A 17,607-nucleotide genomic window follows, 5' to 3' on the forward strand; every position below is an offset into this window, starting at 1 on the left:
TGTCTCTCCCTGTCAAAGGCATTTCCTTAATATCTGCTTGCAGAGCACTGGATCCTGTAGGACATATGGTGTTGGATGTTAATATTGGCTGTGGATAAACTACCACTCTGTCTTCCCCATTTTAGGTTCTTAGAGAAAAAAATCACCTCCAACTGACTGTACTCAGCTATTTAAATGAATGCATGTTGCAGGGTCTCCAGCAAGAGGTCAACACCACCACCAAAGACCGTGCATAAAAGTGGAAAATTTTCTGACTGATGGATTGACTGATGGTTCTGTTCTAGAGAGAAGTATGTGGAATACAGCCCTGGAATTAGTTGGAATATATCTAACATCAGTGGGGTTATCATAAATCATAGAATCACAACTTGGGTTGGAAAGGACCTTAAAGACCATCTTGTTTCAACCCCTGCCATGTGCAGGGACACCTTCAACTAGACCAGGCTGAGTTTAAGATCTCATTGTAAATCCTTACTTGAATCATAGCCCTGGACAAGTCACTTGCAGTCAAGAGCCAAACAAGGATTTTCATTTAACTCCCAACATTACGAGAGGAGGAAGATGCTCAAACACCCTTTTGGCTGTGGCTGTCCATCTCCCTGCCCATGCCAGCACTGCCTGTAACGGTGCTGTAAAAGCCCAAGCTGCTGGCAGAGGTCAGGGGTGATCCAGGCCCTGCCTATGGATGGAATTTCTCCATCTGGGTGGCTGGCACTACCCTTGAGACTCTCAAACTTGTTTGGCAGCAAAATGAACCATTGTTGTCTTGGTTTAGCACTGGTTTGCAAGCTGAGCTGTTTGCATGCTACCAAACACAACTTCCAAATTGCAATTCCTGCTGTCTGCCAAAGGGAGTAATAAATCCCTCTTTCACCTTTCCTTCTTGCCTGCATAAATTATAAATGCCCATGGCAGGAGCTGACTCAGTTGATGCCTCGTTGCAGTGTCTGACTGTTCCAGGAATGGTCTTTATTTGTTACCCTAACACAGGAAAGCATGACCCAGGCATTCATGGCAGATCACAGATCCAAAGGAAGGAATTTGAAAAGGCCACCAGTTTTATTAATAGCCACCTCTGTGGCCACTTGCGGGTCGGGCCAGAGACTGCGCAGGGCTTAAAGGCTGAATCCACACTTCCCCAGGAGGGGTAGAAAGATGTGCCTGGTCACAGTGCCATAGGGATAGAGGTGTCTGTGTTCCAGGTTCGTTGTCCAGGTTCCAGTGGGCATTTCCACAGTGCCAGAAGAGCAAATTTAAATATGCTCCATGAAGAACAGGGATTGTTAAAGACCACAGAAGCCAGATGGATTTTTTTTTTTTAATTAATAGTTTTTGTCATCGACTGAACTAGTAGTGGACTAGCATGGATTATTAAAAAAAATCATGATATGTCTGAATACATGTTGGCTTTGGCTAGAAGAGTAACTCGTGTGAACAGGTAGACTGGCAGTTAGCAATGTGTGTAGCCAGCTTTGTAATCAGTGCTGTTGGAGGGCATAATGAGGAATGGCTCAATGTCTGGTCTGCTTGAAAGGTTGTATGAACTGAAGCCAATGGTTAATTCAAGAGGAATAGACTTCATTCCTTTGAATACAAAATCACTGCAGAACTGAGGTAAAAAGTTACCCTTGTAGCTTTTCCTGAATAGTTTTCTATAATAGGTCTCTTCTACACCTTGATTATAGTGTGAAAATTTCAAAGTTTCAATTAGCTGATAGTTTGGAATAAAAGTTTCGTTTTCACATTTGCATCCATTTTGACTAAAGCCTCTCAATGACAGAGCAAAACATATTCCAAAATCTGATACACTGTCTCTGTGAATTAATCTAACTTTATATGCCATATTATGTATTTTTAAAAGTATCTGTTAATGTTTTCAGTTTTGCTGTAAAAATGTATTGTTAAAATAGTGACATAATTATTAATTATGGTTTTCAGTATTAGATAATGTGTGATCCTTTTTCTGGTCATGGGAAATATTTTCTTATTGTGATGTTAATATTGGAATATTTTCATCAAAGAGAAGTATCAATCTTTCAATACCCATTAAAGTGAGTGCCACTGATTCCAGTTCTTTCCAGACTTTCACTGGAAGGTTTTAAATGTGGATTTGGTGAACTAGGTGGGAATTATGACTTGCTTGGGATAGAGCCAGGATCATGTTTCTTCTTTGAGACCAACAGTTGGCCATGGAAAACCTTTGGCCCCTCTGTTTTTCTGCCAACATCTCAGTCCCTTTGATTTGGTGCTAAACCCAGAGCTCCCACCAGTGCTCCAAAATCAAACTAATGTTTTTACTGATAATTCCTGAAAATGAATTTTGGTACTTTTTCCCTGAAGAGAGTCTGGGCTTTCACTGTTCTCAGTTTCTTCCAGGGCTGTGAGCCTGAACAGGACCGTAACAATCACACTTAACTTCCTGTATTTTCTAGGAATCTAAATTTCACTGGGAAAGCAGGGATGTCCCTAGCACTGAGTTTTGCAGTTTGCTATTCATTTTAGCAGGCTCTGCTATAAGGAACTGTCAACATTAAATGTACAGCACTGCAGCCACGGCAGCCTCTGCATCGGAGCTTCCTGCCAGAAGACCTTATTCCTTTGAGGAAGACATTATTCCTTTTCCTACAGTGTTGGTGTCAGCAGTGTAAAAAAGGAGTATTTTATGCACTGGATTATTTACATATGGGGCCCTATGTGACCCATAATTAGGAGTAAATTGGTCGTGGTTCAATAGATGATGTAATGTGTATCCAGTGTACAGACCATATGTTCTGTTCAGGACATGTCCTCTAATTCAGGTGTCTCCACAGGTAGGAGCCTGGTGCCAAATTAGCCACTGTCATCTCCACATGGCTGAACCCAACTCAGAAGAAAATAAATGCTCACATCTTAGCTGAATCCTTTCAGCTTCCTTCACTGTCTCAGTTTAAGACATATGGATTTGTGGCAGTGATGGGGGACTAGACACTGTGTTAAGCATCAGATTATGCTAATAAATTCATGTTTTATATCTGCAAAAGAATTAATATTGATAAGCATATGTTTATGAGTTTTATATTCAGCAGAACCTTCCAGCCGTATACCTATGTGCCAGCTCTTTGCAAAATCAAGGATCTAGCAGTTTACACTAGCATTGTAGAAACTGTAAATAGACATGATTTAATTTTAATTGGGGGGGGGGGGAATGAGGTGTAAAAAATGTTCTACTCACACCGTTTACAACCCATAGTATTCTGCAATGCTGGCTGTGAAGTTCTTTGGTCTGAACCACAGCCACGAAGATGAGAGTGGCTGAGCAGGCAAGAAGAGAAAGAATCCTGAAGGGGAATGTGAAGCATATCTTGTTTTACCCTGAACCTGTATGATACTGCGGATCTAACATGTTCAGTTATATGTTCCATGATTTAAACAGCGAAGGGACAGATCTGCTTTCCCAGACACCAAATGTCCTTGCTTTCAGCTGAAATTAGAATGTGTGATCAGTCAAACACTGATTCAAATGATAGGTTCAGTGAAAGATGCTTATAAAAATTCCCAATCAGACCTGACTATCAAAAATTAATTTTTTCTTGTTCATTTGCATTAAAAAATAAACTGCAGCTCAGTAGTAAGGGGGGTGTTTTGTCCTTCCAAGACAGAGAGAGAGATGAGCTTATTCCCTCCACAAGAGAAGTAGAGTCTGACTCCTACCAGGTTTTCTCCTCTTGCCAATTCATCTTTCCTCATGTAGAGCTTCGGTAACATGGTCTTGGCTTCTTTGTCTTTGATATTTATTATGAATTTCTTTTAAAAAAATAAATAAATTCAAATCTGATTCATTGGGCCTTAAGAGCAAAGGATGAGCTCCCATTGGAGGGTGTCACTGTAAGGAATATGTTTGTGTTTGTGTTAGAGCACTCACAGAGTCTCGCTGCTCAGGGTGGAGGAGTTTCTTGTGACAGATTATCTCTGGTGATATTTAGCAAGCAGCTCACATGCAACAAATAAAGGCCAGACACGTGTAAGACTGACTGCTTCTGGCAGCTTCATATTAGGATCCATTTTCCCACATTTGCTTTAGACTTTGAAGTCTGTGCTCCACGAACTGATGCAGGAATACCTGTTCTGAGCTTGTGTCTATCCTGCTGGACGTGCCATAAAAGCAGGTGGATGCAGCACTTGGGGACATGGGCTAGTGGTGGATCTGTTGGTGCTGGGAGAATAGTTGGGCTCAACGGTCTTAGAGGGCTTTTCCAATCCTTCTCAGGCTCTGGAGGGGATCTGTTGTTGTCTGTTGCTTGCTTAAGTGCAGGGTGTAAAATGATTTTTAAAAAAGTATTTTTTTTTCTCTGCAGAGGCCTGATGCTTTCAAGGAGGCCTGTAGTTTACAAGTGGAACTCTCAAAGGGCCCCAGGAATGAGTGCTGACACTGCTCATTGAGCCCTTCTGCTGTACTCTAAGGCAGTTTCACTCACAATAAATGTTACAGGCAACCTTGAGCATCCTGTGCAGATTTGTCAATAGACATCCTATTTATCTGTGCCTGCAAGGAGCTGGTCTGCTTCCAGTTCTGCAGTGGTGTTGCACTGGGCTGAGGGCAGCAAACAGATTTCTTTTGCATGTGACGTCAGTAATGATGCCTGTGCAAGATCTGGCACAGAAAACCTTTCCTATTTTTTATAGATACCTTTGTACTTTGCTTTTCAGGTCTGCAGCTCTTCTGCTCATAGGTCTCTCAGGTGCTGTATCTTCTGGCCAGTCCGGATATAGCAGAGAATGATGAGAGGACACAGAAAATCAAAGCCTGACAGAATACATGGGCTGTTTGCTGCAGCTCAGGCTGACCATCACTCCAGGAAAAAGAGCATCTGCTAGGCTCAGGAATTTGGTGCATTACAGCAGACATCTCAAGAAAAAAAAATCCCTTTGAATGGAGGGGAGTAAAAGTAGAAAAGCTGAAAGTGTTTTCACCAAAACCCAGGTGATACAAGAATCTGAAAAATCAGTGTCACACTGATAGAAAGTCATAGGAAGCCAAATTCTACTCTCTGATACTTTACTGTTATTGTAAAATAACTCCCAGAGCAGCTGAGGCAAATTTCTCAGAGTTTTCAAAGCTATCAGTAGAAACCAAACAATCCAAAGCATCCAAGTAAATTTTCACTCACATCTGAACTTATTAGCCTTGACTCATGTCCTGCATTCAAATCTGCCTGTGTACTATCTTGTGGGGTCTCAGCCTGGGAATTTTGATGGCCATACAGATTTTCCTTTTCCTGAGAGGATTTATGATTAGATCCATCTAAATGGTACAGTTCCTATAGGAAAACAGTCTCATATGATGTGAGCTTATGTGAACTGATCATTAAAAGAAACGTATTTGGTCCTAGAGCTGATGACTTTGACAATAGGGAATCAAACTACTTTTAGTGTTTAACTTGCAGTCCCCTGGTATGTGTATTATTCCCAGTACAGTACAAATGCATCCTACTGAGTTATTTTTCTAACCTAAATAGTGGTTTTCTTTTCTTGGCTCTGGAAGACCCTGAATCACAAAATAGTCGAGGAGTGTTTCCGAGGAAGTATCAGTACGTCCTTGCCCTCTGCTTCTACTTTTCCCTGGATAATCTTTGATCTGACCTGGGGTCCCCACTCTATTTATATGCAAGGTGATAATGAAAGCATTCATCAGGGTTCAGAAATAGGGGTGTGGGAGATGTGAGAGGCACTGGGGCAGGACATATCGGGCTGGATCCCTCTATCTTCTCTGCAGAGTCAGGTGTGCCTAAAGTGCTGGTCTCCAGCCTGAGGGAGTTCAGGGTGACCAGCTTCCTACCTTAAACACTTGTGTGACTTTTGTTGCTTAAAATTGGGAAAGGCAAATCCTGTTTTAGCCATTGTGTTTCTTGCCTAAATTTGTGTAGGTCATGCTGAGGACTAGCCTTGTTTTCAAGCACTGTGTTGAAAGCGTTGCACAAGGTTACCTTTGGCCATTCTTCATGTGAAGCACCAGTTACAGCTGAAACAAAGTCCATGAACACTCCCGGTTTGCTGCTTCACACAGCTGGGCTGCTGGCACACTAGAACATTTTGCATACGCTGATTTAACTGTTGGGAAATCTATTCACACAAAAATCTTCCTATTCTTTTAGACAAAGGATTTTTTTCCCCCTCATTTTGTTGTCAAGATCCTTTTCCCATCTGTTATTGGGGCAAGACAACCTCCTAGTATGGATGTTTCATTCATGGATAAAGCTTTCATTGGAACTTGTTTTAGGGTCAGGGCAGATTTTGCTAGCAGTGAAATCGGCGACAAAACTCCCCATGAGCTGAATTGAGCCTCTCCTGACAATGGGGGATTTTTAGAGGAGTTACGATGGCTGTGAACAAGATCTTGTTGCTCTGCCCTTTCAAAAGAGAGCTGTGTCTAGTGGAGGAACAATCAGAATATTTGTCTCTTTAAATGAATGGTTCTTAGAGCTTGCACTGAGAGGCAGGCTCCCTCTCTGCGGCTGTGAGGCTACTCAGAGCCTCCAATAAATCAGCATGCAGGCATTGAGAGCTCTGTCCTTGAAGGGATGCACAGTGACCTTGCTTATGCTTACTCTGGAGGAATAGGGGAAGCAGAGGAGCCCAAATAGTGAGCGGTGTGTGACCGAAGGCTCTGCATTCTGCATGCAAATACCACAGCACCGGAGCCACGGCACGGACGGCGCGCTGCTACACAGAATGCAGCTTTCCTGCTAGCCTGACCAGCCTGACTGCTGCCGCTGCTGCTGTGCTTCTTTTCATTTTTTTTTTTTTCCTGCAGGGTTCTGAATGAAATCCTCATGATTGTTACATGCTTGTTCAATAATAGCATGCCCCAGTCACGTCTCCTTGCGAGAACATTTCGCTGGAATCACTGAGCAGAAGCAGAGAAGAGCTGACGACTATGTGCTTCCAACGCAGGTTGCCGGAGCCCCGTGTTTGCCATTGGCTGCAGTTTTCTGGTTTGTGAGCAGCTTCCCCCATCTGGAATATGAAAATGGGATTGAAGTAGATAATTGCTAGCAGCGGGTTTTCAAGAGAGGCTTAGAGGGAACAGAATGCCTCTCACACAGCACAGGCTGCCTGTGCTGAGAGAGCTCTGAGAGATGATTTTAGATGTTACCCACGTCTAAATCTCCTGGAAACTTTACCATGGAAGCAAGCCATTGCGCACAGTCCTGGAGCTAACATCCAAAAGGGGCAAGGAAGGGGCAGCAGGGCCAAACAATGGGATACCTTGTCCTTGGATTGCTCACAGAAAAGCCAGCAGGCATTCCCCTCTGCTCCCCAGCAGAAAGGGCATGAAGGTGGTGATGAACTGAATTTTACCCAGTGAAGCTTCGGTGGCTTTTAAGAAGGATGGGATACACTGACCCTTCGTCAAGCCGGGATTTGCTGGGAAACAGAACTTTGTTCTTCATCTTCATCTGCGCCTTTGCTGTGGTCACCTTGCTGCAGCAGATCCTCTACGGGAGAAACTATCTCAAGAGGTAAGGGGGGATTGGAGGGAATAGGAAAAGTTGTCTGATTGGACTGAGGGGAGATGGGGCTCCAGGCAAAGCATTGTAACAGTTCAGACCACTTCTCAGTGTTCTGCTAATGACAATAATATCTTGTCAGTCTGGGAAGGTGCATCCAGCATCTGTAATATCTGTTGGATTATGAATGCAGGCAAAGGTTAGGCAGAATGTTTTGTGAGTTTCCTGGATAATGTTTTAATCCTCAGCTGTCACAAAAATATAGGTTTGTATTCAACTTAAACAGACTCGTACCACCTGACTATTTGCCCCTGATCAAACCCTGCCTTACAGGCTTCCCACTCTATGTAAATTCAGGCTGAAATGGCTCAAGAGGTTGAATTAAGGTAGTATGTTCATTGCTGAAACTTCAATGTCTTTAGAAACAAACATGCAAACGCAGTTCCTAAAATCAATATTGGTGGTCCGAATAACCGAGAGAGCACTTCATGTTTTCACTGCTGTGTTCTTATGAATTGCTGCTGAAACTGCTTCACTGTAGAACACATCAGTCTTTGACCTGAAAATGCTCTTTTCACAGCAAACACTGGTGGGGATCAATTAGTATTTAACCTAGACCCATCCAGAGTTTATTTTACTTAAACCTAGTTTGAGAAGTTACAGCTTGCATGATTTTATGAAGAGGAGTGTTTTCCTTACATGCTTTGAGGTAAGTATTTCAGCTGTGTAGGCAGCTGCTGTGGAATTTTTTACTGGAATTCAGCTGCATTCTGCCAGGAGAGATCAATGGTTTGGTTCTTGCCTTGCCTGCAACTCATGTAGTTGTTTGCCTGGTGCCAAGAGCAAGCAAAATGCTGGCAAATCAGCAAACGTTTCTCTCTGGGAGGGAAAAGCAAGCATGATGTTAATATGTATAGACAGGGGTGTTGTTTAGCCACAGAGCAATCTGTGAGCCTTGTGTAGCACAAGGCCTTGTCTGGGGGACTCTGTTTGACTTTTGGGCACCCCAGCTCCAGAAAGATGTGACTTCCTCAGCTGGAAGGAGTAAGAATGAGCAGTGGTGTAGAAAACATGTTTTTTTTCGGCTTGGAGATAATTGAGGGGAGAAAGGATAACTGACTTGAAATACCCAAATTAAATCTTACAAGAAGAAAGCAATAAATACATCTCTGTAAAAACTCACAAGGTGTTAAAATGTTGTAGAAGGAAAGACTTGGATTTAACCACAATGGGTAACTTCTAAAGAAAATGGTTCCCTGAGGAGGTATAAAATCTCCATATTTGGAGGGCTTCAGGAGCCTGGTGGGTAGACCAGGGTAGTACTAAGCTTCCTCAGTGTTAAGAATATGACTTCATGGCCATGTTGAGATCTCATCTTGCCTTATTTTCTCAGTTTTTCCCACTTGTCCTGGAGGCCTGGCAGCCCTACCAATCCTTGCCTTTCCAACTCAAAATGACTGCAACATGATTAGAGACAGGAAAAATAAATCCCAAGTACAAACTGACATGAAAAATGGCAGAGTAAAGATAAAATGGTGAGAAGATGCAGCCAAAAACTCTTCCACTGAGTGATCTCTGTGGCCTGCCTCTGTCCTGCCTCATGTCCCGGGAGCCTCTCCTGTCATCATCACAGAATGAAAAAAGGCTGATGTCCAATTCCCAGGACGGCAAGGAGAAAGTCTGTTTCTGAACTCTCTGCCATCAAAGACTCTCAAGTAGGGAGATGAGCATGTATTTTGTCACTTGGACTGGAAAACCCTTTTATTTTTTTTAATTCCAGCTTCCAATGATTTGTTTCTTTTCCTTTTTTTTTTTTTTTTTAAATTAATCATGTGTAAAGAGTCTCTCAGAGGGCTCTCCCCAACTCAGTTCAGGGGGAAAAAAAAGCACCTCAGCCCCTTTCTGCTGGGAATTGGCAGTTCCCATCTTCCATGGAAATAAAAATGCAGGATGTAGCAGTCTCGGGCTGTGAGTTTTTGGTGACAGAAAGGTGATTTGAGCAGCGGCCTGCATTTTTACCATAATATTATGATGAAGGTACTTTTTTCCCAGCTTTCCTTTCCCTCCCTCCCTCCCTCCCTCCCTCCCTCCCTCCCTCCCTCCCTCTTAATGCCCTGCAGTACCTTGTGGTGAGCATTCCAGGGCAATCTGATTGCCAGTGAGCTCCATGCAGGGGCAGCTGTAACCTTTAATTACACTTGGATTTCACAAACCTCCGGTGTTAAGCCCCCTGCTAGAAGCTGATTCTGGCTACGAGGCTCCTTGGACATGTTATAACTTGTACCTGGTGGCTTTGGAGAGGCTGCTTAGAGAGGGGAAGTGGGATATTTATAGCCCTGGTGCCACTTGCCAAGCTGGAGCTTGGGGACGCTGCCTGAACCCGCAGCCATTTACTCGTTTGGATTCCATGTGCTGCTTGTTTGATGACAGCCTTTGCCTGCATCCCAACACCTGCAAGAATAGCAGGCCCCATGGCCTCTTCGCAAGGCAGCAGGAAGAAATTCCCTTGTGTGTTTGGAGAAACCTGAAAATTGCCCTAAAGTACTATTTCAGTAAATGTACAGTGCTTTTAAGTCTAAATATAACACCTGGGTAGCTCTTTTCTCTGCAAGAAGATGGTGGATATGGGTAAAGGCCAGCAAGGCAGGGAAATGTGACCTAAAACAAGCAGTTTGGGCACAGTGCCAGCAACAGGATAGACTCAGGACTGGTCCCAAAAAACAGAGTCTAGAAAGTCACCCTTTCCTGGGAGGAAGATGGAAAAGTTTGCTGCATGGCTGTAAGCTGTGCCATGCCACTTACAAGCAGGGAATGGGCTGGTTTGATGGCCATAAAATCCCACCTGAGGCAGTCCATGGAGGGTGCCATGGAGGCTTGGGGTCCTGCACTTGCCCACAGCCGTGTTCCCAGAGCATCTGTGGGGGTGGCAGGACTGTGGACAGGAAAGGACGCTCCAGGAAATAAACTCTGCTCAGTGAAATTTGACAAGGGGCCCAGCCTCTGGTCAAAATCCTCTCTTTCCCATTATGGGATATTAATGCGCTCCTGGCATTGCTAGAAGAAGGGGACACAGTGCAGTGATTGAATTTCTAGGCGTTCACACATTTTTCACCCACCATGTAATGTTCTCCACTCCTTCCTTTGCAGTTTTTTACTGTGTCATTGGAAAGCAGAATCGTGCCCACCTTTCTTTTTGCCCTTTTTCAGTTTTCTCCCAAGTGGGATGAATGTGGGTGCTCTCACCCAGGCCAGTGCCTCATCTCTGTAGTTGCAGCCAAAGTCCTAACAGGAGAGTCAAACTGCGAGCTGGAGAAATGACATCGGGAAGCTCTGGTCTCTGTAGCTTCTGATCCCAAGTAAAAAGGATGATGAAATGAGATATAATTAAGTGACTTTAATACGGATCTCTGGGGTAATTATTTTTATTTTAGGATTAATGTGATGATTAAAAATCCACTGCATTGATCTGCTAAAGTAGGTTAAATGCTGTGGACTTCTGCTTAAATCCAGAGCTGCCGCTTGCTTTTGTATTGACTCATCTTTCCAATGCTTGCCTTTCAGCTGAATTTTCTTTTGAATCAGATGCTCATATGAGGGCTGGCCTTTTTTTGTCAGCTCTTGTTTGGCCAGCAGGGAATAATCCTGGATTACATCAGGAAACTGCCACTACAGTAAAAAAATGTTGAAATCTGTCTTCATCTCCCAACCTGTAGCATGGGAGAGATCAATAGGACAGTCCTTCCCTTTGGCAAGGGAAAAATATCAGAGCAATACTTTGCTATATACCCATATTCTGGCAGGAAATTCACTAAATTCTGGGTGTTTTAACAGACTGACTTCTGCACAGGGAGAGTGTCAGCTGAAAAAGGGAATCTGCACCTTTGAAACTCCTTTTTTTTTTTCAGCTGAGTGAGGAGAGCACATTTCCAAATCTAGTAAAGACTCTAAGCAAATATTACCCCAGGGCCTGCCAGGGGGCAAGTGAAAGATCTCAAAGAATCACACAGCAAGAGTCAGCAAACCTTCCCATGCAGGGAGCCTGCATTATTTGAAAGCTTTACACCTTCTAAATGAGAATAAAACATCACTCTTATGTATGTGTGCTCTCTTACTAATAACAGACTCTCATGACTTGAGGTAAACCCACCATTTTTGGATATCTGAGGCAGCTTTTATTCAATAGCTGCAAATCAATTCCTGGGCATCCTTACCTCTTTCCTTACCATATAAGATAATTTGTGATCACTTTCTGTACTGCATGGACAAATAAGGAATAAACCCAGAGAAAATAAACCTGAACAACATGTTTGAGAGATGATTTAGTCTATACTTTAGACATGTCATACTTACAGCAGGGACAGCAGGAATTGCAATGGGGACATGGAGGCTACATGTGGCCTAAGTTGTATTTTGTCCTAAACTGGATTTTTTGTCCTAACTGCAGCCAGCTCAGGTCAGTTGAGAGCTCCTGCTCCATCCCTGGTATGTCCTCCTCCTGTCTGCTTATAACACCCTGTGAAAGTGTTAACCATAACCGAAGACCATCTATTCCTGTGTTAAAAGTCTCTTTCCATTTAAATATCTTCCCCAAGAGGCTTAATCTGAAGGTCACCTAGTGAGTCATCTCTCTCTGGTCACACAGCTCTGTGCCTCCAGTCCTAACCAGAGGGAATTACTACCCCACAGAAATTACATGTATCCTGTGAGTCATCTTGATGAATCCCTGACAAGGAGCTGGGCAGGTCTGGGGTTTGTGTCTTGAGGTTTTCTTCAGAGAGGAGTGCTGGAAACTTCAGAACAAAGCAAAGCCTTCACACTGTATAGAACACCACAAAATGTGTCTTTACAGGATATGGCCATCACCTTAAAGGGGCCAGATCCAGTCGAGCACAGCAGGAGAAGATGAGACTCCAGCTATGCTGTTCCTGCTACAGGGTATTCCCAAGAGCACTTCAAGGGGTGCAGGCATCCCTGTTGGGAATGGGATGGAGGGGGCAGAACCAACAAGTGCTGATAGTTTAACTCAGTTGTCTCCAAAGTCATGGAATCACAGGATCACTGAACGATTTGGGTGGGAAGGGACCTTAGAGCTCATCCCATTCCACCCCTGCCATGGGCAGGGACACCTTCCACTGTCCCAGGTTGCTCCGAGCCCCGTCCAACCTGGCCTTGGACACTGCCAGGGATCCAGGGGCAGCCACACTACTCTGGGTAACCTGTGCCACCACTCTCACATGGAAAAATTTCTTCCTAACATCTACCCTAAATTTACCATTTGTCAGTTTGAGACCACTGCCCCTTGTCCTGTACCTCCAGGCCCTTGAAAATAGTCTCTCTCCATCTTTCTTGTTGGCTCTCTTCACATGCTGAAAGGCCACAGTTACATCGCCCTGAAGCTTCTCCTCTGCAGGCTGAACAAGCCCAATTCTCTCGGCCTTTCCCCACAGCAGAGCTACCCCATCCTTCTGATCATCTTGGTGCCTCCTCTGGACTGGCTCCAGCACGTTGATGTTCCTCCATCTAGAGGCTGGATGCAGTCACCCCATCCCATTTTTCACTGCTGCTCTTTGTTGCTTTAGGCAATACTCCTGAATCCAAAAATATTTCCTTCCTCTGCTTAAAAGTTTGGGGTTTTTTTAAATGATAATTTTAATTTGCTTTTAAAGGAGAGCATCAAGTGGCTGAAGTTTTAGTACCAGAATGTGAGGATATGTTATTTCCTCTCTTGTGCTCCCATGGTCCCGATGCAGGAAACCAGCAGGGTCTGTATCCCTGCTCCCTCTGTGCTGTATTTCTAGCACTGTTTGGTTTCACTTCTGCTTTTGAGATGACAAAACCACCAGCTGGTCTGGTCTGTGCACTGCTAGTCCTTCTTCACTCTTCAGATGACAGTAAATTAAGGTAATGAGCATCCATTAGTTCAGTGTTTTGCATGTGCAAATTGCATTGTCCCACACATGTTACTCCCTGGCATGTTACACCATGGTCCTTCCTGACCTCAGATCATGAGAGATGTGTCACTACAGGGTGGCCTTCAGACACTTGCCCCTTTTATTGTGGCTGTGGCCACCCAGCACCCCCCAGGACAGTGTCCACAAGCCCACCCTGGGGTTGGTTTGAATAGTGTTGGGCTGTAGGAGCTCTCTGGAGCAGCAAATTACAGGTGTCCTGCTTACCAGCCAAAAAGTGGCCATCATCCTCACTGACTAAATTAAATTTAGAGACAATTGAATCCTGATTCTAATTCACATAGTAACAGCTTCCTTCAGTCTAACTTTGTTGTGTGAAGATCCAGGCTTACTTCTGTCCATGCAAAAAACTCTTCTTGTGTATTTGGCTGAATATTTGGGTTAAATCCTCATTTTACACAGATCTGTTCCCTCAGTATGACAAAGTAATGGTTGAGTACTGCCAACGCCCAGCATTCAACACCTTTTCATCCAAAGTGGTTTAACTGCTGTGACATTTCTTTTAGAGAAGAAATACCATCACCTTGTTCTTTGATGTTTTGGAAAGAATCACCTGCTTGGCCTTCATGTGTCTGGGCAGGTACAAAGTTCAGTCTTGCCTCCATTTGTAAAAAGCCAAACCCGGAGCTCAGCATTCCCATTTTGGGTTGTGCTGCACCCACGTTCCCCACAGCCCCAGCTGTGGTGGATCACACTCTTGACCACTGACCTCTGTGGCCGCTGATGATGACCTGGTAACTTGGTCTTTTATTTTTGACCCAGTTGGAGTTTCCTGATCTTTCTTACACTTGCTGGATTTGGTTTGGACATAGTCATTGTGCAAAGCTTTGTATTTTCTTACTTCCACTGTGCTTCGTTCTTACCCTTGATTGCTTTTTCATTTCATTTCTCAATTTTTAATTCAAGTGTATTCATTGCTCAGCAGTCCATGTCTCCCTCAGGCAAATCATGGACTTACCCTCTCATTTCTTCGAGGCATGCTTGCCCTCTGTTGCTTGCATCCATTTTGCTTTTCCATCAGCCCTGCAGATAGTCACTGTCCTTTCACATCCTTTTTTATTTAGTTGGGTTTATGCTTTACTTCTCAGGGTGAAAGCCTTAAAACAGCCTCTGGTTTGGCATTTTCCATCAGAACAAATATGGCCAAAGCTGGGCTTTTCACAGTCCTAACAGAACATCTTAGGCTGTAAATATTTTGGCGGGGTTGCGTAAGTGGGAAAAGAAGATTATACCATCCACTTCTGTGCATGGAGAGAGGGAATTTTGCCTACTCCTGTGCCTGGCACTGGGTACACACTTATTGACAGTGAATACGTTTTGCTCATGGTCTTCAGCATGAACCCTCAGGGCAGTGTAGGGACACTTGACCTGACACTGAATATATTAGTAATGGAAACTTGAGATGCAATGCAATTACTTCAGCCAGATCTCTTGTGGTGTGGTGAGATTTGGTACCCACGCTGCATCAGGCATCTACCATCTCAAATGTCAGAATTTGCTGGAATATTAAAACATTTGGGATTTCCTGTGAGTCTCCATGTTCAGGGCTTGGTTGTTTGTTTTTTTTTCTTTTCTTGAAAATCACATGCCTCACTATATTTCATTCTGTTGTTGGTTTTTGCTGCCCCTCAGTATTACAAATAATGATACTTCAATTATGAATAACTATAATTAATTATAATTGTGAATAACTATTACCAATAAGATTGAGAAAGATTATCTATTAGTGCTTAGATGTTTATCTTCTAGGCACAAATGAGAAAAGATAAGATTGTAATGGTTTGGAAAGTATCCTTTGATGTTCTTGATGTCCTGGTCAACATTAAATCTAGTTTGAGCCAACTATTTGAATGTATTTTATCCTTCCTGGGAAGTGATTTTAGACCAAGTTTTTCAGATATTGCTTGTGAATATGTGATGCAAGATTTAACCCAAATGTGAAATGTGCTACATGAAACAAAACCTTTTTTCTGTGTAATAATGGTTATGATCCAGAAGCTTCCCACCTATGTTTCCAATTTTGCTTTTTGCACTAGTCAAAATATACTCCTCCACCACTTTAATACTATTATTTCCCTCTAACATAAAGAGCCAAACTTGTCCCTGGTATAATTCTGTAAGGCCAAGAGTGTGGTGAAGCCAGACATTCCTTTCCCACATCCTCCATCCATATTTTGGGTTTCATGGGACCTGGGTTATCTAATTCCTTCCTTTTGCTGTGAATATACCATTCCTGCTCTTCCACATATTTTCATACATTTTCAAAACCTTTTAATAATCTTGTCCCTTTGAGATGGGAAGTGATCAGCTCAGTAATTACCCACTGTCAGTCAACTTGCAAAGCTGTAGGTCACTGAGACAAAGGTTGATCTCTATTAATGCAGTGAGCAGAGGTATGTGCTTGTATCAGGACTAAAACCTGCATTTGGCTAATTTCTCTGGAGAAGTAAGTATTTCTCTAAACTTGGCTGGTCAGATTCAACATTGCTTCCACTGAAAAATATGAATTTTTTTATGGACTCACATAAGAAGTGGAGCATCCTGCCCAAGTACTTCAGTTGGCCCCAGGAATACTTTATTTGTGCCCTTCCTGGCAGGATTATGCCCCTGGATCCTGGACTGAAAGAGGCCAGCACACACGTGGTGTTTTCGTGGCACTACGTAGCACAGGTGAATTGGACCTGGACTGCTACAGGCAGATTTATGTTTCTTTATTTCCCCTGTGCTGCATCTTTTAACTTGTTGTGCCTTGTGCATTTATTTCAAAATGGATTGGGGTGTTTAAAGTGATATTTAACTATTCAAGTAAGCATTAGCCTTGTTCCTGTCATCTGACTTCATTGTCCTCGGGGACTGAGTCTGGCCCTTTTGTCAGGAAAGAGGTTTTGGATGCAGGCTAGTCTGACTGGACAGTGCTGGGCTGGGTTTGATCTCAGTGTCTCACTGTTGCCCAGCAGTAGTTTTGTTCTTTTACTCCTTTTGAGCCCCTCTGATGTCTTTTCAAGTGTGGTGTAAATAAATTTGCTATTTCTGGCCTGTGCAAAATGAAGAGGGGTCCTTGTTTTTCTCCAAAACTCCTCTTACTGCTGTCTCTGCAGGCTGCTATACTGCTCTTCACTTGTGCAGCAGTCTGTCACACTGGACATTCCTGATATTCCCCTCACCCAAGTTCCTCTCACTCCCTGATCCATTTCAGTGAGTGTTTCCAATCACTCTCATCAGCAGGTCACTCATGCATACTGTGGTTTTTTGTTTTATTTTCCGTACACCCTGTGGACACAGTGAGTCATAGTTTCCTTATTTCGCAGAAAGAAGGAACTGGATCTCTGGCAAGACTAGCCATCTGACTTTTCTGCACCTCTTGACATCCCTGTTAATAGGCTAGGGTCATCACTTACTGTTTTCAAAGAGAGCAGAGTGATCATTTAACACTAAAGTCTTCAGTTCCTCCTCCTCAAGGGCACAAGAATTACAAAACAGGGAAACTGAGGTACAGTGGAAGTGATTTTCCAGTGACCTTAGGAAGCCTTTACATGGCCTGGATTGTTGGCCATCAGGACAGGGACTAAATATGGCTTCAGTATCTGAGTAGTGTGTAACAGGGAAGTGCAGCACCATGAGCAGGCCTGCGGAAATGGGATTATAAAATTACTAATGGTACGTATGGAATTAATGAATATACTATTTGCTTACTACTTCAACAGGAGCTGGAGTCACAAAACCTTGATTTCCTGTCACCTCCTAATGGCCTCTTTGCTAAGGCGAGTGCATATAGAGAAGGGATATGAGAACTGCTGGAAAGCAAGAGCAGGAGAGGTGAAGACAAATAGTAGAAGGAACTCAGAAAGAATATTAAATAATTTGCCTTGCTCTTGGGGACATTCAAATCTTCTTTCCCTTCCTCTGCTTCTCCTTCCTTGCCCATCTGTGTAAGTCAGCAAGCTGAGTCAGGTTTTGGCTTAACTTCACCATTATAAAATAACATTTGTTTCTGCCTGGTTTTGCTTGGGTTTGGATTTAGCCTGCCTGTGGTAGATGACAAGTGAGGGTAGTAGTAGCTGTCACCTTGAAAGATGAGTGGAAACAGCCTGCTGCCTGGGATTAAATGGGATGAACTGGTGGTGTTTGGGAAATAGGTTGTGACTGGAGTG

At 43.4% G+C, this 17,607-nt stretch overlaps 1 protein-coding gene across 1 annotated transcript in view; it reads left to right on the forward strand.

Annotated features, from left to right (window-relative positions):
• ST8SIA5 (ST8 alpha-N-acetyl-neuraminide alpha-2,8-sialyltransferase 5) overlaps window positions 1-17,607 on the forward strand; it is a 63,294-nt gene that overhangs the window by 15,309 nt on the left and 30,378 nt on the right. Inside the window, exon 2 of the mRNA XM_069002150.1 lies at window positions 6,791-7,499. Coding sequence (XP_068858251.1) covers window positions 7,369-7,499 — 131 coding nt within the window. The 5' untranslated portion in view covers window positions 6,791-7,368. The remainder of the gene's footprint in view (window positions 1-6,790; window positions 7,500-17,607) is intronic.

The sequence above is a fragment of the Aphelocoma coerulescens genome (genome assembly GCF_041296385.1).
Source record: "Aphelocoma coerulescens isolate FSJ_1873_10779 chromosome Z unlocalized genomic scaffold, UR_Acoe_1.0 ChrZ, whole genome shotgun sequence".
NCBI lineage: Eukaryota > Metazoa > Chordata > Aves > Passeriformes > Corvidae > Aphelocoma > Aphelocoma coerulescens.